The 19,222-nt window shown below is 38.5% G+C and overlaps 1 protein-coding gene and 1 pseudogene across 2 annotated transcripts in view; one reads left to right on the top strand and one right to left on the bottom strand.

The window, feature by feature from the left end:
• Positions 1–19,222, top strand: part of MAN1A2 (mannosidase, alpha, class 1A, member 2) — a 155,465-nt gene that overhangs the window by 33,042 nt on the left and 103,201 nt on the right. The window contains exon 3 of the mRNA XM_010830715.1: positions 14,054–14,150. Coding sequence (XP_010829017.1) covers positions 14,054–14,150 — 97 coding nt within the window. The remainder of the gene's footprint in view (positions 1–14,053; positions 14,151–19,222) is intronic.
• On the bottom strand, positions 9,561–10,413 carry LOC104981558 (annotated as a pseudogene). Its single transcript, XR_824379.1, has one exon. The product of XR_824379.1 is annotated as a 40S ribosomal protein S4, X isoform-like (transcript).

Raw genomic sequence — 19,222 nt, 5'->3', positions numbered from 1 at the left:
ATTACTTTACTAGCGTGTGAGATGAGTGCAATTGTGCAGTAGTTTGAGCATTTTTGGCATTGCCTTTCTTTGGGATTGGAATGAAAACTGACCTTTTCCAGTCCCATGGCCACTGCTGAGTTTTCCAAATTTGCTGGCATATTGAGTGCAGCACTTTCACAGCATCATCTTTCAGGATTTGAAATAGCTCCACTGGAATTCCATCACTTCCACTAGCTTTGTTTGTAGTGATGATTTCTAAGGCCCACTTGACTTCACATTCCAGGACATCTGGCTCTAGGTGAGTGATCACATCATTGTGATTATCTTGGTCTTGAAGATCCTTTTTGTACAGTTCTTCTGTGTATTCTTGCCACCTCTTCTTAATATCTTCTGCTTCTGTTAGGTCCATACCATTTCTGTCCTTTATTGAGCCCATCTTTGCGTGAAATATTCCCTTGGTATCTCTAATTTTCTTGAAGAGATCTCTGGTCTTTCCCATTCTGTTGTTTTCCTCTATTTCTTTGCATTGGTCTCTGAGGAAGGCTTTCTTATCTGTTCTTGCTATTCTTCAGAACTCTGCATTCAAATGCTTATATCTTTCCTTTTCTCCTTTGTTTTTCGCTTCTCTTCTTTTCACAGATATTTGTAAGGCCTCCCCAGACAGCCATTTTGCTTTTTTGCATTTCTTTTCCATGGGGATGGTCTTGATCCCTGTCTCCTGTACAGTGTCACGAACCTCTGTCCATAGTTCACCAGTCACTCTATCTATCAGATCTAGTCCCTTAAATCTATTTGTCACTTCCATTGTATAATCATAAGGGATTTGATTTAGATCATACCTGAATGGTCTAGTGGTTTTCTCTACTTTCTTCAACTTAAGTCTGAATTTGGCAATAACGAGTTCATGATCTGAGCCACAGTCAGCTCCTGGTCTTGTTTTTGCTGACTGTATAGAGCTTCTCCATCTTTGGCTGCGAAGAATATAATCAATCTGATTTTGGTGTTGACCATCTGGTGATGTCCACGTGTAGAGTCTTCTCTTGTGTTGTTGGAAGAGGGTGTTTGCTATGACCAGTGCATTTTCTTGGGAAAACTCTATTGGTCTTTGCCCTGCTTCATTTCGTATTCCAAGGCCAAATTTGCCTGTTACTCCGGGTGTTGCTTGACTTCCTACTTTTGCATTCCAGTCCCCTATAATGAAAAGGACATCTTTTTTGGGTGTTAGTTCTGAAAGTCTTGTAGGTCTTCATAGAACCATTCAGCTTCTTCAGCGTTACTGGCTGGGGCATAGACTTGGATTACTGTGATATTGAATGGTTTGCCTTGGAAACGAACAGAGATCATTCTGTCATTTTTGAGATTGCATCCAAGTAGTGCATTTCGGACTGTTTTGTTGACCATGTTGGCTACTCCATTTCTTCTAAGGGATTCCTGCCCGCGGTAGTAGATATAATGGTCATCTGAGTTAAATTCACGCATTCCAGTCCATTTCCTAGAATGTTGACATTCACTCTTGCCATCTCCTGTTTGACCACTTGTAATTTGCCTTGATTCATGGACCTGACATTCCAGTTTCCTAAGCAATATTGTTCTTTACAGCATCAGACCTTGCTTCTATCACCAGTCACATCCACAACTGGTTATTGTTTTTGCTTTGGCTCCATCCCTTCATTCTTTCTGGAGTTATTTCTCCACTGATCTCCAGTAGCCTATTGGGCACCTACTGACCTGAGGAGTTCCTCTTTCAGTATCCTGTCATTTTGCCTTTCATACTGTTCATGGGGTTCTCAAGGCAAGAATACTGAAGTGGTTTGCCATTCCTTTCTCCAGTGGACCACATTCTGTCAGACCTTTCCACCAGACCCACCCTTCTTGGTTGGCCCCACGGGTATGGCTTAGTTTCATTGAATTAGACAAGGCTGTGGTCCTAGTGTGGTTAAATTGACTAGTTGTCTGTGATTATGGTTTCAGTGTGTATACCCTCTGATGCCCTCTTGCAACACCTACCATCTTACTTGGGTTTCTCTTACCTTGGATGAGGGGTATCTCCTCACCGCTGCCCCTCCTGACCTTGAACATGGAGTGATATGGATGGTGCTTAATTCTCCCAGAAATGATATGTGGCAGTATGTGTGATGTATTACCAACCAGAGAAGTAAACCTGAGCCTTGGTGTCCAGGTTTTTGGTTTTTTTTTAATAATTATTTTTTATTCAGTTCAGTCACTTAGTTGTGTCCGACTCTTTTTGACCCCATGGATTGCAGCATTCCAGGCTTCCCTGTCCATCACCAACTCCTGAAGCTTGGTCAAGCTCATGTCCATCGAGTTAATGATTCCATCCAGCCATCTCATCCTATGTTGTCCCCTTTTCTTTCTGCCTTCAATCTTTCCCAGCATCAGGGTCTTTTCCAGTGAGTCAGTTCTTCGCATCAGGTGGCCAAAGTATTGGGAGTTGCAGCTTCAGTATCAGTCCCTCAAATAAATACTCAGGACTGATTTCCTTGAAGACTGATTATTTGATGTCCTTGCAGTCCAAGGGACTCTCTGAAGAGTCTTCTCCAGCACCAGAGTTCAAGAGCATCAATTCTTTGGTGCTCAGCTTTCTTTATAGTCACATTCTCACATCCATACATGACTACTGGAAAAAACATAGCTTTGACTAGACGGACCTTTGTTGGCAAAGTAATGTCTCTGCTCATTAATATGCAGTCTAAGTTGGTGATAGCTTTTCTTCAGGGAGCAAGCATCTTTTAATTTCATGGCTGCAATCACCATCTACAGTGATTCTGGACCCCTAAAAAGCCAAGTCTGTCACTGTTTCCATTGTTTCCCCATCTATTAGCCATGATGTGATGGGACCGTATGCCATGATCTTTGTTTTTTGAATGAGTTTTAATCCAGTTTTTTCACTCTCCTCTTTCACTTTCATCAAGAGGCTCTTTAGTTCTTCTTCACTTTCTGCCATAAGGGTGGTGTTATCTCCATATCTGAGGTTGTTGATATTTCTCCTGGCATTCTTTAACCCAGCTTGTGCTTCATCCAGCCCAGCATTTTGTGTGATGTACTCTGCATATAAGTTAAATAAGGAGTGTGACAGTATACAACCTTGACATACTCCTTCCCCAGTTTGGAAGCACTCTTGTTCCATGTCCAGTTCTAACTATTGCTTCTTGAGCTGTGTACAGATTTCTCAAGAAGCAGATCAGGTGATCTGGTATTCCCATCTCTTTCAGAATTTTCCACAGTTTGTTGTGATCCACACAATCAAAGGCTTTGGTGTAGTCAATAAAGCAGAAGTACATGTTTTTCTAGAACTCTCTTGCTTTTTCTATGATCAGTGGAAATTGGCAATTTGATCTCTGGTTCCTCTGCACATTCAAAATCCAGCTTGAACATCTGGAAGTTCACAGTTCATATACTGTTGAAGCCTGGCTTGGAGAATTTGGAGCATTACTTTGCTAGCATGTGGGATGAGTGCAATTGTGCGGTAGTTTGAACATTCTTTGGCATAGGTCTTCTTCGGGATTGGAATGAAAACACCTTTTCCAGTCCTGTGGCTACTGCTGAGTTTTCCAAATTTGCTGTCATATTGAGTGCAGCACTTTCACAGCATCATCTTTTAGGATTTGAAATAGCTCAACTGGAATTCCATCACCTCCACTAGCTTTGTTTGTAGTGGTGCTTCCTAACGCCCACTTAACTTTGCACTCCAGGATGTATGGCTCAAGGTGAGTGATCACACCATCGTGGTTATCTGGGTCATGAAGATCTTTCTTGTATAGTTCTTCTGTGTATTCTTGCCACCTCTTCTCAGTATCTTCTGCTTCTGTTAGGTCCATACCATTTCTGTCCTTTATCGAGCCTATCTTTGCATGAAATGTTCCCTTGGTATCTCTAATTTTCTTGAAGAGATCTCTAGTCTTTCCCATTCTGTTGTTTTCCTCTATTTCTTTGCATTGGTCTCTGAGGAAGGCTTTCATATCTCTCCTTGCTAATCTTTGGAACTCTGCATTCAGATGGGTATATCTGTCCTTTTCTCCTTTGCCTTTAGCTTCTGTTCTTTTCTCACATCTTTGTAAGGCCTCCTCAGAAAATCATTTTGCCTTTTTGCCTTTCTTTTTCTTGGGGATAGTCTCGATCACTGCTTCCTGTAGAAGGTCACTAACCTCTGTCCATAGTTTCAGGCACTCTGTCAATTCTAATCCCTTGAATCTATTTGTCACTTCTACTGTATAATCATAAGGGGTTTTGTTTAGGTCATACCTGAATGAACTAGTGGTTTTCCCTACTTTTTTCAGTTTAAGTCTTGAATTTTGCAGTAAGAGATCATGATCTGAGCTACAGTCACCTCCAGTCTTGTTTTTGCTGACTGTATAGAGCTTCTCCATCTTCAGCTGCAAAGAATATATTTAATGTGATTTTGGTATTGGCCATCTCATTATGTCCATGTGTAGAGTAGTTTCTTGTGTTGCTGGAGGAGGATGTTTGCTATGATCAGTGCATTCTTTTGGCAACACTGTTTGCCTTTGCCCTGCCTCATTTTGTACTCCAAGGCCAAATTTTCCTGTTACTCCAGGTATCTCTTGACTTCCTACTTTTGCATTCCAGTCCCCTATGATGAAAAGGACATCTTTTCTGGGTGTTAGTTCTAAAAGGTCTTGTATGTCATCATAGAGCTGTTCTGCTTTACCTTCTTTGGCATTAGTGGTTGTGTCATAGGCTTGGATTACTGTGATGTTGAATGATTTGCCTTGGAAACAAACAGAGATCATTCTATCATTTTTGAGATTGTACCCAGTACTGCATTTCAGACTGTTGACTATGAGGGCTACTCCATTGCTTTTAAGGGATTCTCTCCCACAGTAGTAGATATAATGATCGTCTGAATTTAATTTGCCCATTCCAGTCCATTTTAATTCACTAATTCCTAAAATGTCGATGCTCACTCTTGCCAGCTCCTGTTGGACCACTTCCAATTTATCTTGATTCATGGACCTACATTCCAGGTTTCGATGGAATATTGTTCTTTACAGCATCAGACTTTACTTCCATCACCAGTCATATCCACTAGTGGGCATTGTTTTTGCTTTTACTCTGTCTCTCCATTCTTCCTGGAGTTATTTCTCATTCTTTTCCAGTTGCATATTGAGCACCTATCAGCCTGGGGAGTTCATCTTTTAGCATCATTTCTTTTTGCCTTTTCATACTGTTCGTGGGGTTCTCAAGGCAAGAATACTGAAGTGGTTTTCCATTCCCTTCTCCAGTGGACCATGTTTTGTCAGAACTCTTCACTATGACTTGTCTGTGTTGGGTGGCCGTGGCTTATAGTTTCATTGAGTTAGACAAGGCTGTGATCCATGTGATCAGTTTGGCTAGTTTTCTGTGATTGTGGTTTTCATTCTCTCTGCCCTCTGACGGATAAGGACAAGAGACTTATAGAAGCTTCTTGATGGGAGAGACTGACTGGGGGGAAACTGCGTCTGATTGGTGCGGCCTTGCTCAGTAAATGTTTAATCCAATTTCCTGTTGATGGCTGGGGCTCTGTTCCCTCCCTGTTGCTTGGCCTGAGACGAAACTGTGGTAGAGTTAATGTACCTGGTAATGGCAGCCTCCTTCAAAAGGACTTGTGCACGTATTGTTGTATTCAGTGTCTCTGACCCCATAGCTGACCCCATAGCAGGCCACTGTTGATCCACGTGTCTGCTGGAGACTGCTGGACACTCATGGGCAAGTTTGCTCCTTGTGGAGACTCTTCCTTTCTTCTGGCTCCTGGTCTGCTAAAGGTTTTGTTTGTGTTCTCCAAGAGTCTGTTTCCCCAGCCCTGCAGAAGTTCTATAATCAAATCCCACTGGCCTCCAAAGTCAGATTTCCTGGGGGTTCTCAGTCCCTTTGCCAGATCCTCAGGTTGGGAAATCTGTTGCTTTGTGCTGTGCTTAGTTGCTCAGTTGTGTCCAACTCTTTGTGATCCCATGGACTGTAGCCCACCAGGCTCCTTTGTCCATGCGATTCTCTCAGTAAGAATACTGGAGTGGGTTGTCATGCCCTCCTCCAGGGGATCTTCCCAACCCAGGGATCAAACCCAGGTCTCCCTAATTGCAGGCAGATTCTTTGCCATCTGAGCCACCAGGGAAGCCCATGTAGGCTTGGCCCATGTAGTCTTAATTAAGCCCATGTAGTCTTAATTCTCCAGTCCCTCCAGAGATCAGGCTGATTCCATGTGTTTCAAGGTCCCCACCATAAATCACATTATTAGCATAAACTGTCTGACATGACTCTAGGCTTTAGGTAAACAAAAATGCTCTTCACAGGCAGAATAATAAAAGTTTAGAGGTTATTTTCCAGGAGCCTGGCTTAGGCCAAATCTTTGCTGAGGATGTGTAGGGTTTGGACAACCCAGACCTGCTGAGTGAATCCTTTAGATAACATCGCGTTATCTAGTGTTCTTGTAGATTAACATAAAACTTAAGAATCCCTGTGCAGGGTCCTGTTAAAAATTATGGTTGACGCCTTAGCAAGGAGAGAAAGTTGAGACCTAACCTGCAGGGGAAGATGCTAATAAGAGGCAAGGTGATGTGCATTACCTGCAGAATATCTGAAAAAGTTTCAAGAATTAAAGCACTATTTACTTCTGAAGGCAGGGGTATAAAATAGAGCTGGAAAAGGATTATTTGAAAGTTTTAAAAGGAGCTTTTAACCCCTAAATCTCCAATTCTGTCCTCCCCTGGATGGATAAATTAGAGAAGATCTAGATTTGGGAAATACCAGGTATGGTATGGCTGAGGGGAAGGGGCAGAAGTTATTCTAAAAAAATGAAGAGTGTTGGAGGTAGAGAGCATTAAGTGAAAAATGGATTCTGAATATTGAGACAGCTTTATTCTGCTAGACTTTTAAAATTCTGCTAATCAAATTTATTTTCAGTAAGCAGGAAAATGAAGGATTTTTCTCTGGGGAGACCTGACTATGACTGGCACAAGAGGAAAGAGTTACTCTGTTCTTCAGTAAAATGCCCCATGGGTTTCACCTGATCTCCCTAAGATGAAACTCAGTCAACAAGTCTAGCCTGTTCATTGACAGCCTTTGATTATTTTATAAGTGCTTTACTCATATGTGAAGAGCAAACCAAAGAACACCTGACATGTATAGAAAGTTTGTTACATGAGAGAAATGGAATAAAAGAATTTAGAGCATACAAAAACCATGCAGGGACCAGAATACATGTATCTAAAAAGAATTAACATCTTTAGAGTGCCAAAAAACTAAATTTATAAAATGCGAATTAGTTATAAAAAGGAACATTTACAGAATAAGAAAGAGTTCTTGGAAAATAAAAATGTGATAGTTTTAAAATTCAAGAGAAGAATTGGAAGATAAAATTGAGCATCTTTCTCAGAAGGACAAAATTCAGTTCAGTTCAGTTGCTCAGTCGTGTCACAAAAGGTTGAGAAAATAAGAAAAATGATAAGATCAGTCTGTAACATCTAATAAATGATTGATTAGTGGTTTTGAAAAGAGAACATGGAAAATAGAGGGGAAGAATTCAGAGACACAGTTCAAAGGTTCCTACTGAAATTTTAGAACGAAGTTTTAGAAAATTTTAGAAAAAGTGGCATAACAGATCCTAAAAGTTTATAGAGAAAAAAATAGTTCCACCCAAAAGATTGGGATTGTGTATAATGGCACATTAGATTCTTCAACAATAATATTAGAAACTGAAAGAGTGTGGAGCTAAGGCTTAGAAAGAATTATGTATTCAGCCAAATTATGACTCAAATCTGAGGGAAAAATATTTTTAGACATTTTGTCAGATTGCTACTAGAAAATATGCTTCAGCATAAAAATAGGGATATAAAGTGATTTTGGAAACAGGTGATCTGTCACTAGAGAGAGAAAGCAAGGGCACTGTCAGGATTGTGAAAATGGGAATCAGGAGGATGCTGGCTGTACTTCAGGTAGAGGGAACGGAACTCCCCTTTAGAGTAGGAGGAAGGAGCCTCAGAAAGGATTTATCAGAGAATAAACTGAAACTGACAGTTTTCTGGTGTGTTTGATAATTTTGAGAGAGGTTTTGAAACTCGTTTAATTTGGAAGTAAATTAATAATTTTTACTAAAACTACATCAATAATAAACCCCACCAAACTTCAGACCAGTAGTTAACAGCAGGGAAAACAAAAATTGAACAAATTAATATATCAATAGTAATATAAGAAAAAAACTGTTAACTATATTGAAAGAGTGAGACAGGGAATATAAATGGAAAAGTATATATAGGGGTGGGTTGATAGTTTATAAGAAAGCTAAATTAACTACAGGGGCATATAGTAAACAGCTAAATTTTTTTTTAAATCAAGAACTCACCCTGTAAACTATACAGTGGTAAATAGAAAAACGGGTGAAAGTTTAAGTAATTGGCTCAGGAAAAGGGGAAGTTAGGAAAGTGGGGAAGATAGGACAGGCTATTAGAATTTTTAAAAATTCAACATCATTGAGACATATTTTATGTACCGTAAAATGTGTCTATTTTAAGAGTTCAGCTTGATGAGTTTGGACAGTTGTACACACCGGTGTAACAATTGCAGTCAAGCTGTGAATACATCCATCATCTCAAAATAGTTTGTGTCCCTCTTCAGTCAGTTCACCCGATTCCTTGGCCCCAGGCAACTACTGATCTGCCTTTAGTCATTTAAGATTAGATTTGTCTTTTTTAGAGTTTCAATCAAACGGTCATCCTCTATCGTTCCCTTCTCCTGCCCCCAATCCCTCCCAGCATCAGTCTTTTCCAGTGAATCAACTCTTCACATGAGGCAGCCAAAGTACTGGAGTTTCAGCTTTAGCATCATTCCTTCCAAAGAAATCCCAGGGCTGATCTCCTTCAGAATGGACTGGTTGGATCTCCTTGCAGTCCAAGGGACTCTCTGAAGAGTCTCTTCCAACACCACAGTTCAAAAGCATCAATTTTTCGGTGCTCAGCTTTCTTTATAGTCCAACTTTCACATCCATACATGACTACTGGAAAAACCATAGCTTTGACTAGATGGACTTTTGTTGGCAAATGTCTCTGCTTTTTAATATGCTGTCTAGGTTGGTCATAGCTTTTCTTCCAAGGAGCAAGTGTCTTTTAATTTCATGGCTGCAGTCACCATCTACTATGATTTTGGAACCCTAAAAAATAAAGTTTCTCACTGTTTCCATTATTTCCCTGTCTATTTGCCATGAAGTGATGGAACCAGATGCCATGATCTTAGTTTTCTGAATGTTGAGTTTTAAGCCAGCTTCTTCACTCTGTTCTTCCACTTTCATCAAGAGGCTCTTTAGTTCTTCTTCACTTTCTGCCATAAGGGTGTTGTCATCTGCATATCTGAGGTTATTGATATTTCTCCTGGCAATCTTCATTCCACCTTGTGCTTCTTCCAGCCTGGCATTTTGTATGATGTACTCTGCGTATAAGTTAAATAAGCAGAGTGACAGTATATAGCTTTGACGTGCTCCTTTTCCTATTTGGAACCAGTCTGTTGTTCCATGCCCAGTTCTAACTGTTGCTTCTTTTTTTTTTTTTTTTTCTTCACTTGATATTATCTTTAATTACAAAGACTTTTCCAATCACATCACATAGAGATCATTTTATCCACTGCTCTGTTTGGCTGCCAATCTCTTATCTCTCTCCTCAGCAATGGTAAGGTGAATACCCTTTCCACGGGGAAGAGAGATCCACGGTTTGTTGCCTTTGCCAATAATGAAAATGTTTTGAGAGTCGTTTGGCAAAGCTGTTGCCGTTCGCATCTTTCACATGAACTACATCAAAAGAACCTGGATGCCTCTCCCGGTTTGTAATCACACCAATTCTTCCCAGGTTAGCACCTCCAGTCACCATGCACAGGTTACCAGTGTCAAATTTGATGAAATCAGTAATCTTGCCAGTCTCCAAGTCAGTCTGAATGGTATCATTCACCTTGATGAGGGGATCAGGGTAATGGATGGTACGAGCGTCATGGGTTACCAGATGAGGGATTCCTTTGGTTCCCACAAATATCTTTCTTACTTTGCACAATTTATACTTGGCCTCCTCAGGTGTAATACGATGAACAGCAAAGCGACCCTTGGTGTCATAGATCAAACGAAAATTCTCTCCAGTCTTATCAATGCTGATGACATCCATAAAACCAGCAGGGTAGGTTATATCTGTGCGGACTTTGCCATCGATCTTAATGAAACGCTGCATGCAAATCTTCTTTACTTCATCTCCAGTTAGGGCATACTTAAGTCTATTCCTTAGGAAAATGATTAGGGGGAGACACTCCCTTAGCTTGTAGGGGCCGGTAGATGGACAAGGGGCAAACACACCAGTCAGTTTATCCAGCATCCAATGTTTTGGAGCTGCTATGCGTTTCAGGTGCTTCTTGGGACCCTGAGCCATGGCTGCGCTAGGCACGAAAAGAGCCTAACTGTTGCTTCTTGAGCTGCATACAGATTTATCAGGAGGCAGGTCAGGTGGTCTGGTATTCCCATCTCTTGAAGAATTTTCCACAGTTTGTTGTGATCCATCCAGTCAGCTTTGGTATAGTCAGTAAAGCAGAAATAGATGTTTTTCTGGAACTCTTGGGCTTTTTTGATGATCCAACAAATTTTGGCAATTTGATCTCTATCTTTTTAAAATCCAGCTTGAACATCTGGAAGTTCACAGTTCACATACTGTTGAAGCCTGACTTGGAGAATTTTGAGCATTACTTTGCTAGCGTGTGAGATGAGTGCAATTGTGTGGTAGTTTGAACATTCTTTGGCATTGCCTTTCTTTGGGATTGGGATGACCTTTTCCAGTCCTGTGGCCACTGCTGAGTTTTCCAAATTTGCTGGCATATTGAGTGCAGCACTTTCACAACATCATCTTTTAGAAATAGCTCAACTGGAATTCTATCACCTTCACAAACTTTATTTGTGGTGATGCTTCCTATGGCTCACTTGACTTCACATTCCAGGATGTCTGGCTCTAGGTGAGTGATCACACCACTGTGATTATCTGGGTCATGAATATAGTTTTTGGATAGTTCTTCTGTGTATTCTTGCCACCTCTTCTTAATGTCTTCTGCTTCTGTTAAGTCCACACCATTTCTGTTCTTAATGGTGCCCATCTTTGCATGAAAAGTTCCCTTGGTATCTCTGATTTTCTTTCCCATTCTATTGTTTTCCTCTATTTCTTTGCATTGATCGCTGAGGAAGGCTTTCTTATCTCTCCTTGTAATTCTTTGGAACTCTGCATTCAGATGGGTTTATCTTTCCTTTTCTCCTTTGCCTTTTGCTTCTCTTCTTTTCTCAGCTATTTGTAAGGCCTCATAAGACAACCATTTTGCCTTTTTGCATTTCTTTTTCTTGGGGATGGTCTTGATCACTGCTTCCTGTACAATGTCACGAACCTCTGTATTCTTCAGGCACTCTGTCTATCAGATCTAATCCTCTGAATCTATTTGTCTCTTTTACTATATAATCATAAGAGATTTGATTTAGGTCATACCTGAATGGTCTAGTGGTTTTCCCTATTTTTTCAGTTTAAGTCTGAATTTTGCAATATAAAGTTCATGATCTGAGCCACAGTCAACTCCCCTGTTTTGTTTTTGCTGACTGTATAGAGCTTCTGCAACTTTGCCTGCAAAGAATATAATCAATCTGATTTTGGTATTGACCATCTGGTGATGTCCATGTGTAGAGTCTTCTCTTGTGTTGTAGGAAGAGGATGTTTGCTGTGACCAGTGCGTTCAGCTTATCTCTTATTTAGCACCAGAGGATTCATACCAGAGTGAAACCTTATAAATGCAGTGAATGTGGTAGAACCTTCAGCCAGAATGCAAACCTCAGAAAACACCAGCGAACTCATATAAAAGCCTTGCAAATGTACTGAGTATGAGAAAGCCTTCAGTGACTGTTCAACAAGTGACCCTTGTTGGTTTTCTTTAATTTCTCTTAGCAGCAGTGTTTTGTAGGTCTTAGTGTATAGTTCTTGCACATACTCTATTTCATGTTTTTTGATGTTTTATAGATGTAATTGTTTTTGAATATCCATTTCTGATCACAACTAGCATGTAGAAATGTATTTGATTTTAGTTTGCTGAACTTGAATTTTTTTTTTTTACTGCAGTCATCTGTTAGTTTATTGGCTTTTTAAGATTGCTTAGGGTTTTCCTTGTACATAGTCACATGCTTTGTGAATAGAGGTACTTTTTCCTTTTTGATTTTTATGCCCTTTGTTCTTTTTCTTTTTGCACTGGCTAGCACTTTCAGTAGATTATTGAAAAGAAGTGGTGAGCATGCATGTATTTGATTTGTTCTCAACCTTAGAAGTAGGGTCTTCTGCCATTGCGTATGATGGCTGCTGTAGGGTTTTTTTTGAAGATGCCCTTTAGTAAGTTGAGGATGTTGCCTGTAATTATAGTTTTCTGAGAGTTTTTTTTTTTTTTTTAAAGCATGACTGGGTGTTGAATTTTACAGATGCTTTGTCTACATCTAAAAAGATGATTGTATGTTTTTTTCCCTTTTATTTGTTAACATGGTGAAATATGTTGATGGGTTTTTGAATGTTAAATTCACTTATATTCCTGACTTAAATTGCACATGGTCATTGTGTAGTATCCTTTTTATGTATTGTTAATTTTTGTTAAGGAATTTTGCATCTTTGTCTTTAAGATATATTGATTTTTAATTTCCTTGTAATATTTTTGCCTAGTTTTCAAATGTCTGAGTAGGCTGCAAAAAAAGTTGAGAAATGTTTTAATGAATATTATGTTTGATACACCATAAGCTACTATTACATAATTAAACTGATATTTAATTAAATACTCTGCTGTTGTATAGGTTAGTACTCACTGGGTTGAAAGAAACCCAGTTCAAACTAATTGATATAAAAATATTTATTAGCCTAGCGCTCTAAACCAGGGCTTCAAATTTGGCTCAGTCCAACCCTGTAGATGTTATTGTCAACAGATATGTATATCTCTATTTTCTTTTGTTACTTCATTTCTCCATGTTGGGAGAGTTAGCCCCCCTCAGCTCCAGGATTATATATTGCATAGGTCTTGAGATTGCAAAACAAGAGAGTCCTTTGTCTCATGGTATCTGTAACAATATGTGTGAAAGGACTTGATTGCCTTTACTGGATCACATGTACCCAGTCACTTAGTGTAGGTCAGGGATTGATTGGCAGGCTGCAACCTGCTGGCCAAACTCTGCCTGCTTCCTGGTTTTTAAAAACACAGTTTAATTGGAGCCCAGTCATGCTCATTTGTTTACATATTGTCCAGGGCTGCTTCTTGCTGCAGTAGCTGAGTTTAGTGGTTAGCATATATACCGTATAGACGTCAAGGTCTAAAATACTTTATAGGAACAGTTTGCTGATCTTTGGTCTAAAGATTAGGGATACTCTAGCCAGGCTGTGTTCATTGATTGTGGAATCAGAGCCCATTTTTGACAGCTCTGTCATGGTTACAGTGAGGGAAGGGGAGCTGTTTCTGAAAGGATTATGCTATGCTATGCTAAGTCACTTCAGTCGTGTCTGACTCTGTGCGACCCTGTAGACGGCAGCCCACCAGGCTCCCCCGTCCCTGGGATTCTCCAGGCAAGAACACTGGAGTGGGTTGCCATTTCCTTCTCCAGTGCACGAAAGCAAAAAGTGAAAGGGAAGTCACTCAGTTGTGTCCGACTCCTAGCGACCCCATGGACTGCAGCCCACCAGGCTCCTCTGTCCATGGGATTTTCCAGGCAAGAGTACTGGAGTGGGGTGCCATTGCCTTCTCCATCTGAAAGGATTGGCAGTTCCTAAAAGGAAAGAATGCCAAATAGATACTTTGCTCCCCAATAAAAAGAGCTTCTTTATTACACTTATTTTTTTGTTCTGTTGTGTAGACTTAAGTTAAACATGATTATATATGTTTTCACATTGACACCGATGTTAACAGAATAATATACTAATGTAGGAGATACAGGAGAATGTGTAAGTATATAGTAATAGAATCTTTAAATTGCATGAAATGTAAGGATAACAGTCTGTGAAAAATGTAAATTGATGGGTTATAATTTTTCTTTTCTCAGATGATGAAACATGCCTGGGATAATTACAGGATATATGGATGGGGGCATAATGAACTCAGACCTATTGCAAGGAAAGGACACTCCACTAATATATTTGGTAAGGCTGCTTTTTTACTGTTTTTATTTTAAAAATAGGATCTAACTATTTAGTTACTTTCTAAAACCTGAGTACAGTAGTCCCTGCTTATCTAAGCTTTTGTTTTCTTTCTATTTCATTTACTTATGGTCAATCTCAGTCTGAAAATATTAAATGGAAATTTTCGGAAATAATTAATAAATTAAAATTTTGTGCCTTTTCCAGCCTAGGGTATGAACCATCTCTTTGTCCAGTGTATCCTACTTGTTAGTTAGCCATCTGTCTGGGCATCAGATCAACTGTGGAGATAGCGCAGTGCTTGTGTTCAGGTAGTCCTTATTTTACTTAATAATAGGCCCACAACACAAGATTAGTGATGCCAGCAATTTGGATTTACCAAAGAGAAACTGTGAAGTGCTTTCTTTAAGTGAAAAGATGAAAGTTCTTCACTTAATAAGGACCATATGCTGAAATTAAGATCTCAGGCTAAGAATAAATATTCTAATCATGAAATTGTGAGGAAGTAAATTTGTGCTAGTTTTACTGTTGAGCTTCAGACTGCACAGGTTATGGCCGTAGTGCAATTAAGTGCTTAGTTAAGATGGAAAAGTCTTTACGTTTGTACAGTAAGATCTTTTAAGGAAGAGAGAGACCACATCTACATAATGTTTATTGCAGTAAATTATTATAATTATTCTATTTTATTATTAGTTATTGTCAATCTCATACTGTGCCTAATTTATAAATTAAACTGTATTATACATACGTATGTATAGGAAAAAAACATGTAGAGTTTGGTACTCTCCAGGGTTCCAGGTATCTGGGCACCTTGAGATAAGGGGGTGGGGGGTCTTCTTTATTTCTCGTGGGCTTCAGTCCATGGGGTCACAAAAGAGTCGGACACAACTTAAGTGACTAAACAACAGTAACAACTGTATTTCTATAGAACTGTAATTTGAAGCAAGGTGTAGTTTTTTGCAAGTTTTACTCAAGATTTAGTTATCACAGATAAGTGATAAATTTTGTATTTGCATACAGATGTTTTAGTCATTTATTTGTATTTTGAAGCTTTTTCTGCATTGTTTTTCTTTAGTGTAAGAAAGATACATACCTATTTGTAATTGTTTTTCTTCAACATAGTCCCAATTCTGATACTGCAGAGGACGAAAAGGATAGGAAATTCCAGTAGTGTTAGCTATGTATGTTAAAAAAAAAAAATAATAAGTAACATGCCCAAGGTGATTCAGTTGATAAATTGAGTAAATGTACAGTATATTCACAGTTCCAAGGGAGAAATTGACAGTCTGTGTGTGGATGAAGGTTTGGGGAAGAGCTTTTTGTTTAACTTGAATTTAATAACTTTCTACCTCACGTGAGTTCAGTTCACTTGTTAAATTTCTCAGTTTAAAAGAGTGTTAACTACCTTAACAACTTTTATTTAACTTAAGAATAAGTCTTAAATATTATCAAGTTGTTCTTTAGAGTCTTCACATCTTCTCTCATTTTAGGTGCTTCTTGATGTGATGGATATCTTTTAAATAGCAGTATGTAAAGACAAGAAAATACTAATAGAATCAGAAAGCACATTTGTCAGTCACATGAAGTGCAGTCATCTTTACTAATTGTAATGCAACACCACAATAATAACTTTTTTTTTTATTGTGACTAAGGAAGAATTTTTCCTGTGCAGTGATATCTCATAATTTTTTCAATGCTTGATTGTTTCCTGTCAAAAAAGAAAATGACTGAAAAGATAATTTCTCCTGGGTTTGAGAGATGTTGGGATGGAGGAATAATGGAAAAAATTTTTCTTTAGGTAATGAAAGACACCCAGAGATCTCACATATGACATTTAATTTTGCATCTATCACTTAATGAAGTATAGTTTATTTCCTTAGCAGAGGTTACAGAATTAAGAGTTACTGTTGCTTTGTGGAGGCCACAGTGAGACATTAGTGCAGTAAAAGATATTTAATGATTAATTAAAATTAGATCCTCTCTGCAACTAACCATCCGTTTGTATTAAACTCAGTGGTAAACTCTGAGCCCTTTGAAAATGAGTTGGATGTTAATTTTCTGTTTAGTTTTTAAAATCTTATTTCTCAGAACATCTAATATAGTAAGACTTATCAAATAGTATGGTCCTAGGCGAGGTAGTAGGTAAATAACATACATTTGTTTTACTTAATCATGACTGTAATCAATAACTTAATTTACTTAATCAGTAACTGTAAGGTATGATTATTTGCTGAATTTAAAGATAAATGAGCTTTCAGGTAACTTCTTAAAATTTTATTCCTTATGAGTCAGTATAATTCATTTAGTGAGCAAAATGGTTGTTTCTTTTTTAAAGTCTGAAAGAGTTGCTGTCTTGTGTCAAACTCTTTGCGACGTCATGGACTACATAGTTTGCCAGTCTCCTCTGTCCATGGAATTCTTCAGGCAAGAATACTGGAGTGGGTAGCCATGCCCTTCTCCAGCCAATCTTCCCGACCCATGGATCGAACCCAGATCTCCCCCATTTCAGGCAGATTCTTTACCATCTGAGCCACCAGACAAGCCCATTTCCTTCTTAAATAAATGTGACTTTGTTAAAATCCTAATGGCTACATTTTGACTTAATGTTTTCTCTTTTTAAAAATAGCATTTTTATGAAAGGGGTTTTGCTATTTATTTATTTATGGCTGTGCTGCTTGCCACGTGGCTTGCAGGATCTTAGTCCCCAGACCAAGGATTGAACCCAGGCCCATGTCAGTGAAAGTTTGGAGTCCTAACTACTGGGCCAACAGGGAATTCCCTTATGAAAAGTGGTTTTAATTTGTGGTACTTTTTGTCAGACTTCTTCACAAGTGACCTTTGTAGATCACTATTTGGTCAGGTTGGTAAATGATGACCAGGGCAATGACAGGTTCAGATTATTGTCAGGTGAGTTCTTACTGACTGGCCATTAGGAACACTTAAACTGGTTTACTGGATAAACAAAGTTATTTGTGAGATCATAGAAATTAAAGGAGCCTAGAGTTGGAAATGGAGAAGGAAATGGCAACCCACTGCAGTATTCTTGCCTGGAAAATCCCATGGACAGAGGAGAGTTGGAAAGGGTGACTTTACAAAATTAGTCTTTTCATTTGGTACAGAAGCAAGATTTTGTCAGTTTTGATTTGGTATTTCTGAGGGATCATCTTGTAATGAGTATCAATTAAGTATTTTCCAATAAAATTTTTACCTTTTTATTGAGGTATGAGGTCAGTTATTTGCTTTAGAGATTCTGTAATTGGGTTTGTAAATAAAACTGTATTTTCCTTTGTATGTGTGTATGTTAACATACACATTACTAGTTACATTACTAGTAACAATAGTTACATACACATTACTAGTGGCAGCATCAATAGTATTTATACAGTGCATACTCCTGAAGGCTGAATCTTGTGCCCCACAAATTCACCTGTTGCAGCTCTGCCTCCCAATGTGACTGTATTTGGAGATAGAGTGTTTGGGACGTAATTAAGATTAAACTAGGGGCCTGAATCAGAAAGGGATGGAACCCTTAAAGAATATGAAGAAGCACCCAAAATCTTTTCTTCCGCTGCACATACACTAAGAAAAGGCTGAGTGGGTATGATATAGCAAGAAGGTGAACATCAAGCCAAGAGGAAGTTGTTCCTCTAAAGATTGGAAGCTTGCTCTTGGTTTCTAACCTGCAGAACTGTGAGAAAAGAAATTTTGTTGTTTAAGCCCCGTAGTGGATGGTGTTTTGTTATGGTAAGCTGAGCAGAATAATAAGCATACTATATACCAAGGACTGATATAAGTGGTTTATGTGAGCAGGCTTATTTAGTACTCAGACACTAAGAGGCAGGTACTATTATTATTATTCCCATTTTACAGAGGAGGAAACTGAAGCACAATTAGAGTTAACTAACTTACTCAAGGTTGTACAACTAGTAAATAATGGAGCCAGATTTTTATTATAGGCAACTTCATGCTGAAGTTCATGCTTCTAATTCTGCTTCAGCTAACTTTAGGGACAGGGAAAAAAAAATACCAGCACATGGGAAAAATCTATTATGACAAAATTGTACCAAAAATGTAGAAAAAATGAAAATGCAATCTATATTATTTTCAGTAGTCAAAAGTAGGTGCTTATATTGATACTTTTAGAAAAACATTTGAGGGGTTACATTTTTCTTCCAGTGGAATAAACTAAGTGGGAATGAATCTTTTATTGTTTGTTTTGTCTGATAGTTTCAGTTATGAAGTTAGTTTACTAAAGGATTAATGAAGAGTTTGATTTTTTCCTTCTTTGTTCCTTTTCTACATCTCATATTCTTGCTAGTGAGTATTATTTGGGATTTTTTTTTTTAATCTGTTTTTAGGTTTTTTGTTGAAGATCTTTCTAAGGGAAGGATCATAGGGTCTCATTTGACATCCCAGATTCTGTATGCCTTTATAAAATTAGAATCGTAAAAGTTGGAAGAAACTTTAAAAATCTTAACCTATTACTATAGGAGCATATAGGCAGGAATTGAACCTTCTTGGTGGCTTAGATGGTAAAGAATCTGCCTGTAGTGCAGGAGATGTGTGTTTGATTCCTGTGTTGGGAAGATCCCCTGGAGAAGGAAATGGCTACTTGCTCCAGTATTCTTGCCTGGAGAATTTCATCAACAGAAAAGCCTGATGGGCTACTGTCCAAGGGGCTGTGACGAGTCAGACACGAGTGTGACCGACATTTCTGCTTTTCACTGTTCATAATATTCTAGATTATAAGGAAATTTAAAATGTGTCCATTTTCTTTTTCTTAGCCTTGATTATTAAAACATTCTTTATATGGTAACTGAAATCATATTCCTCTGACTTCTGTCTAGTTTGTACTTGGTTGGCATCAAGGTTTCTTTTTGTACATATAACAGGAAATTCATTTCAAAATGGCTTAAACTAAAAAAGAAATTTAATGAGATCAGTGATGTTCTAGAGTAGATCTGATTCCAGTTAAGCTTTTTTCTTTATCTCTTTGCTCTGTTTTCCTCTGTGTGTTTATATTTTCAGATTGACATCTTAGCAGGATAAATTGGTTTGATTTTGTCTAGTTGGGG

This window comes from Bison bison, unplaced genomic scaffold (genome assembly GCF_000754665.1).
Source record: "Bison bison bison isolate TAMUID 2011002044 unplaced genomic scaffold, Bison_UMD1.0 scf7180017864519, whole genome shotgun sequence".
In the NCBI taxonomy this organism is placed as follows: Eukaryota; Metazoa; Chordata; class Mammalia; order Artiodactyla; family Bovidae; genus Bison; species Bison bison.
Note: the sequence above shows the minus strand (reverse complement) of the source record. Positions and strands in the feature narration are given on the sequence as shown.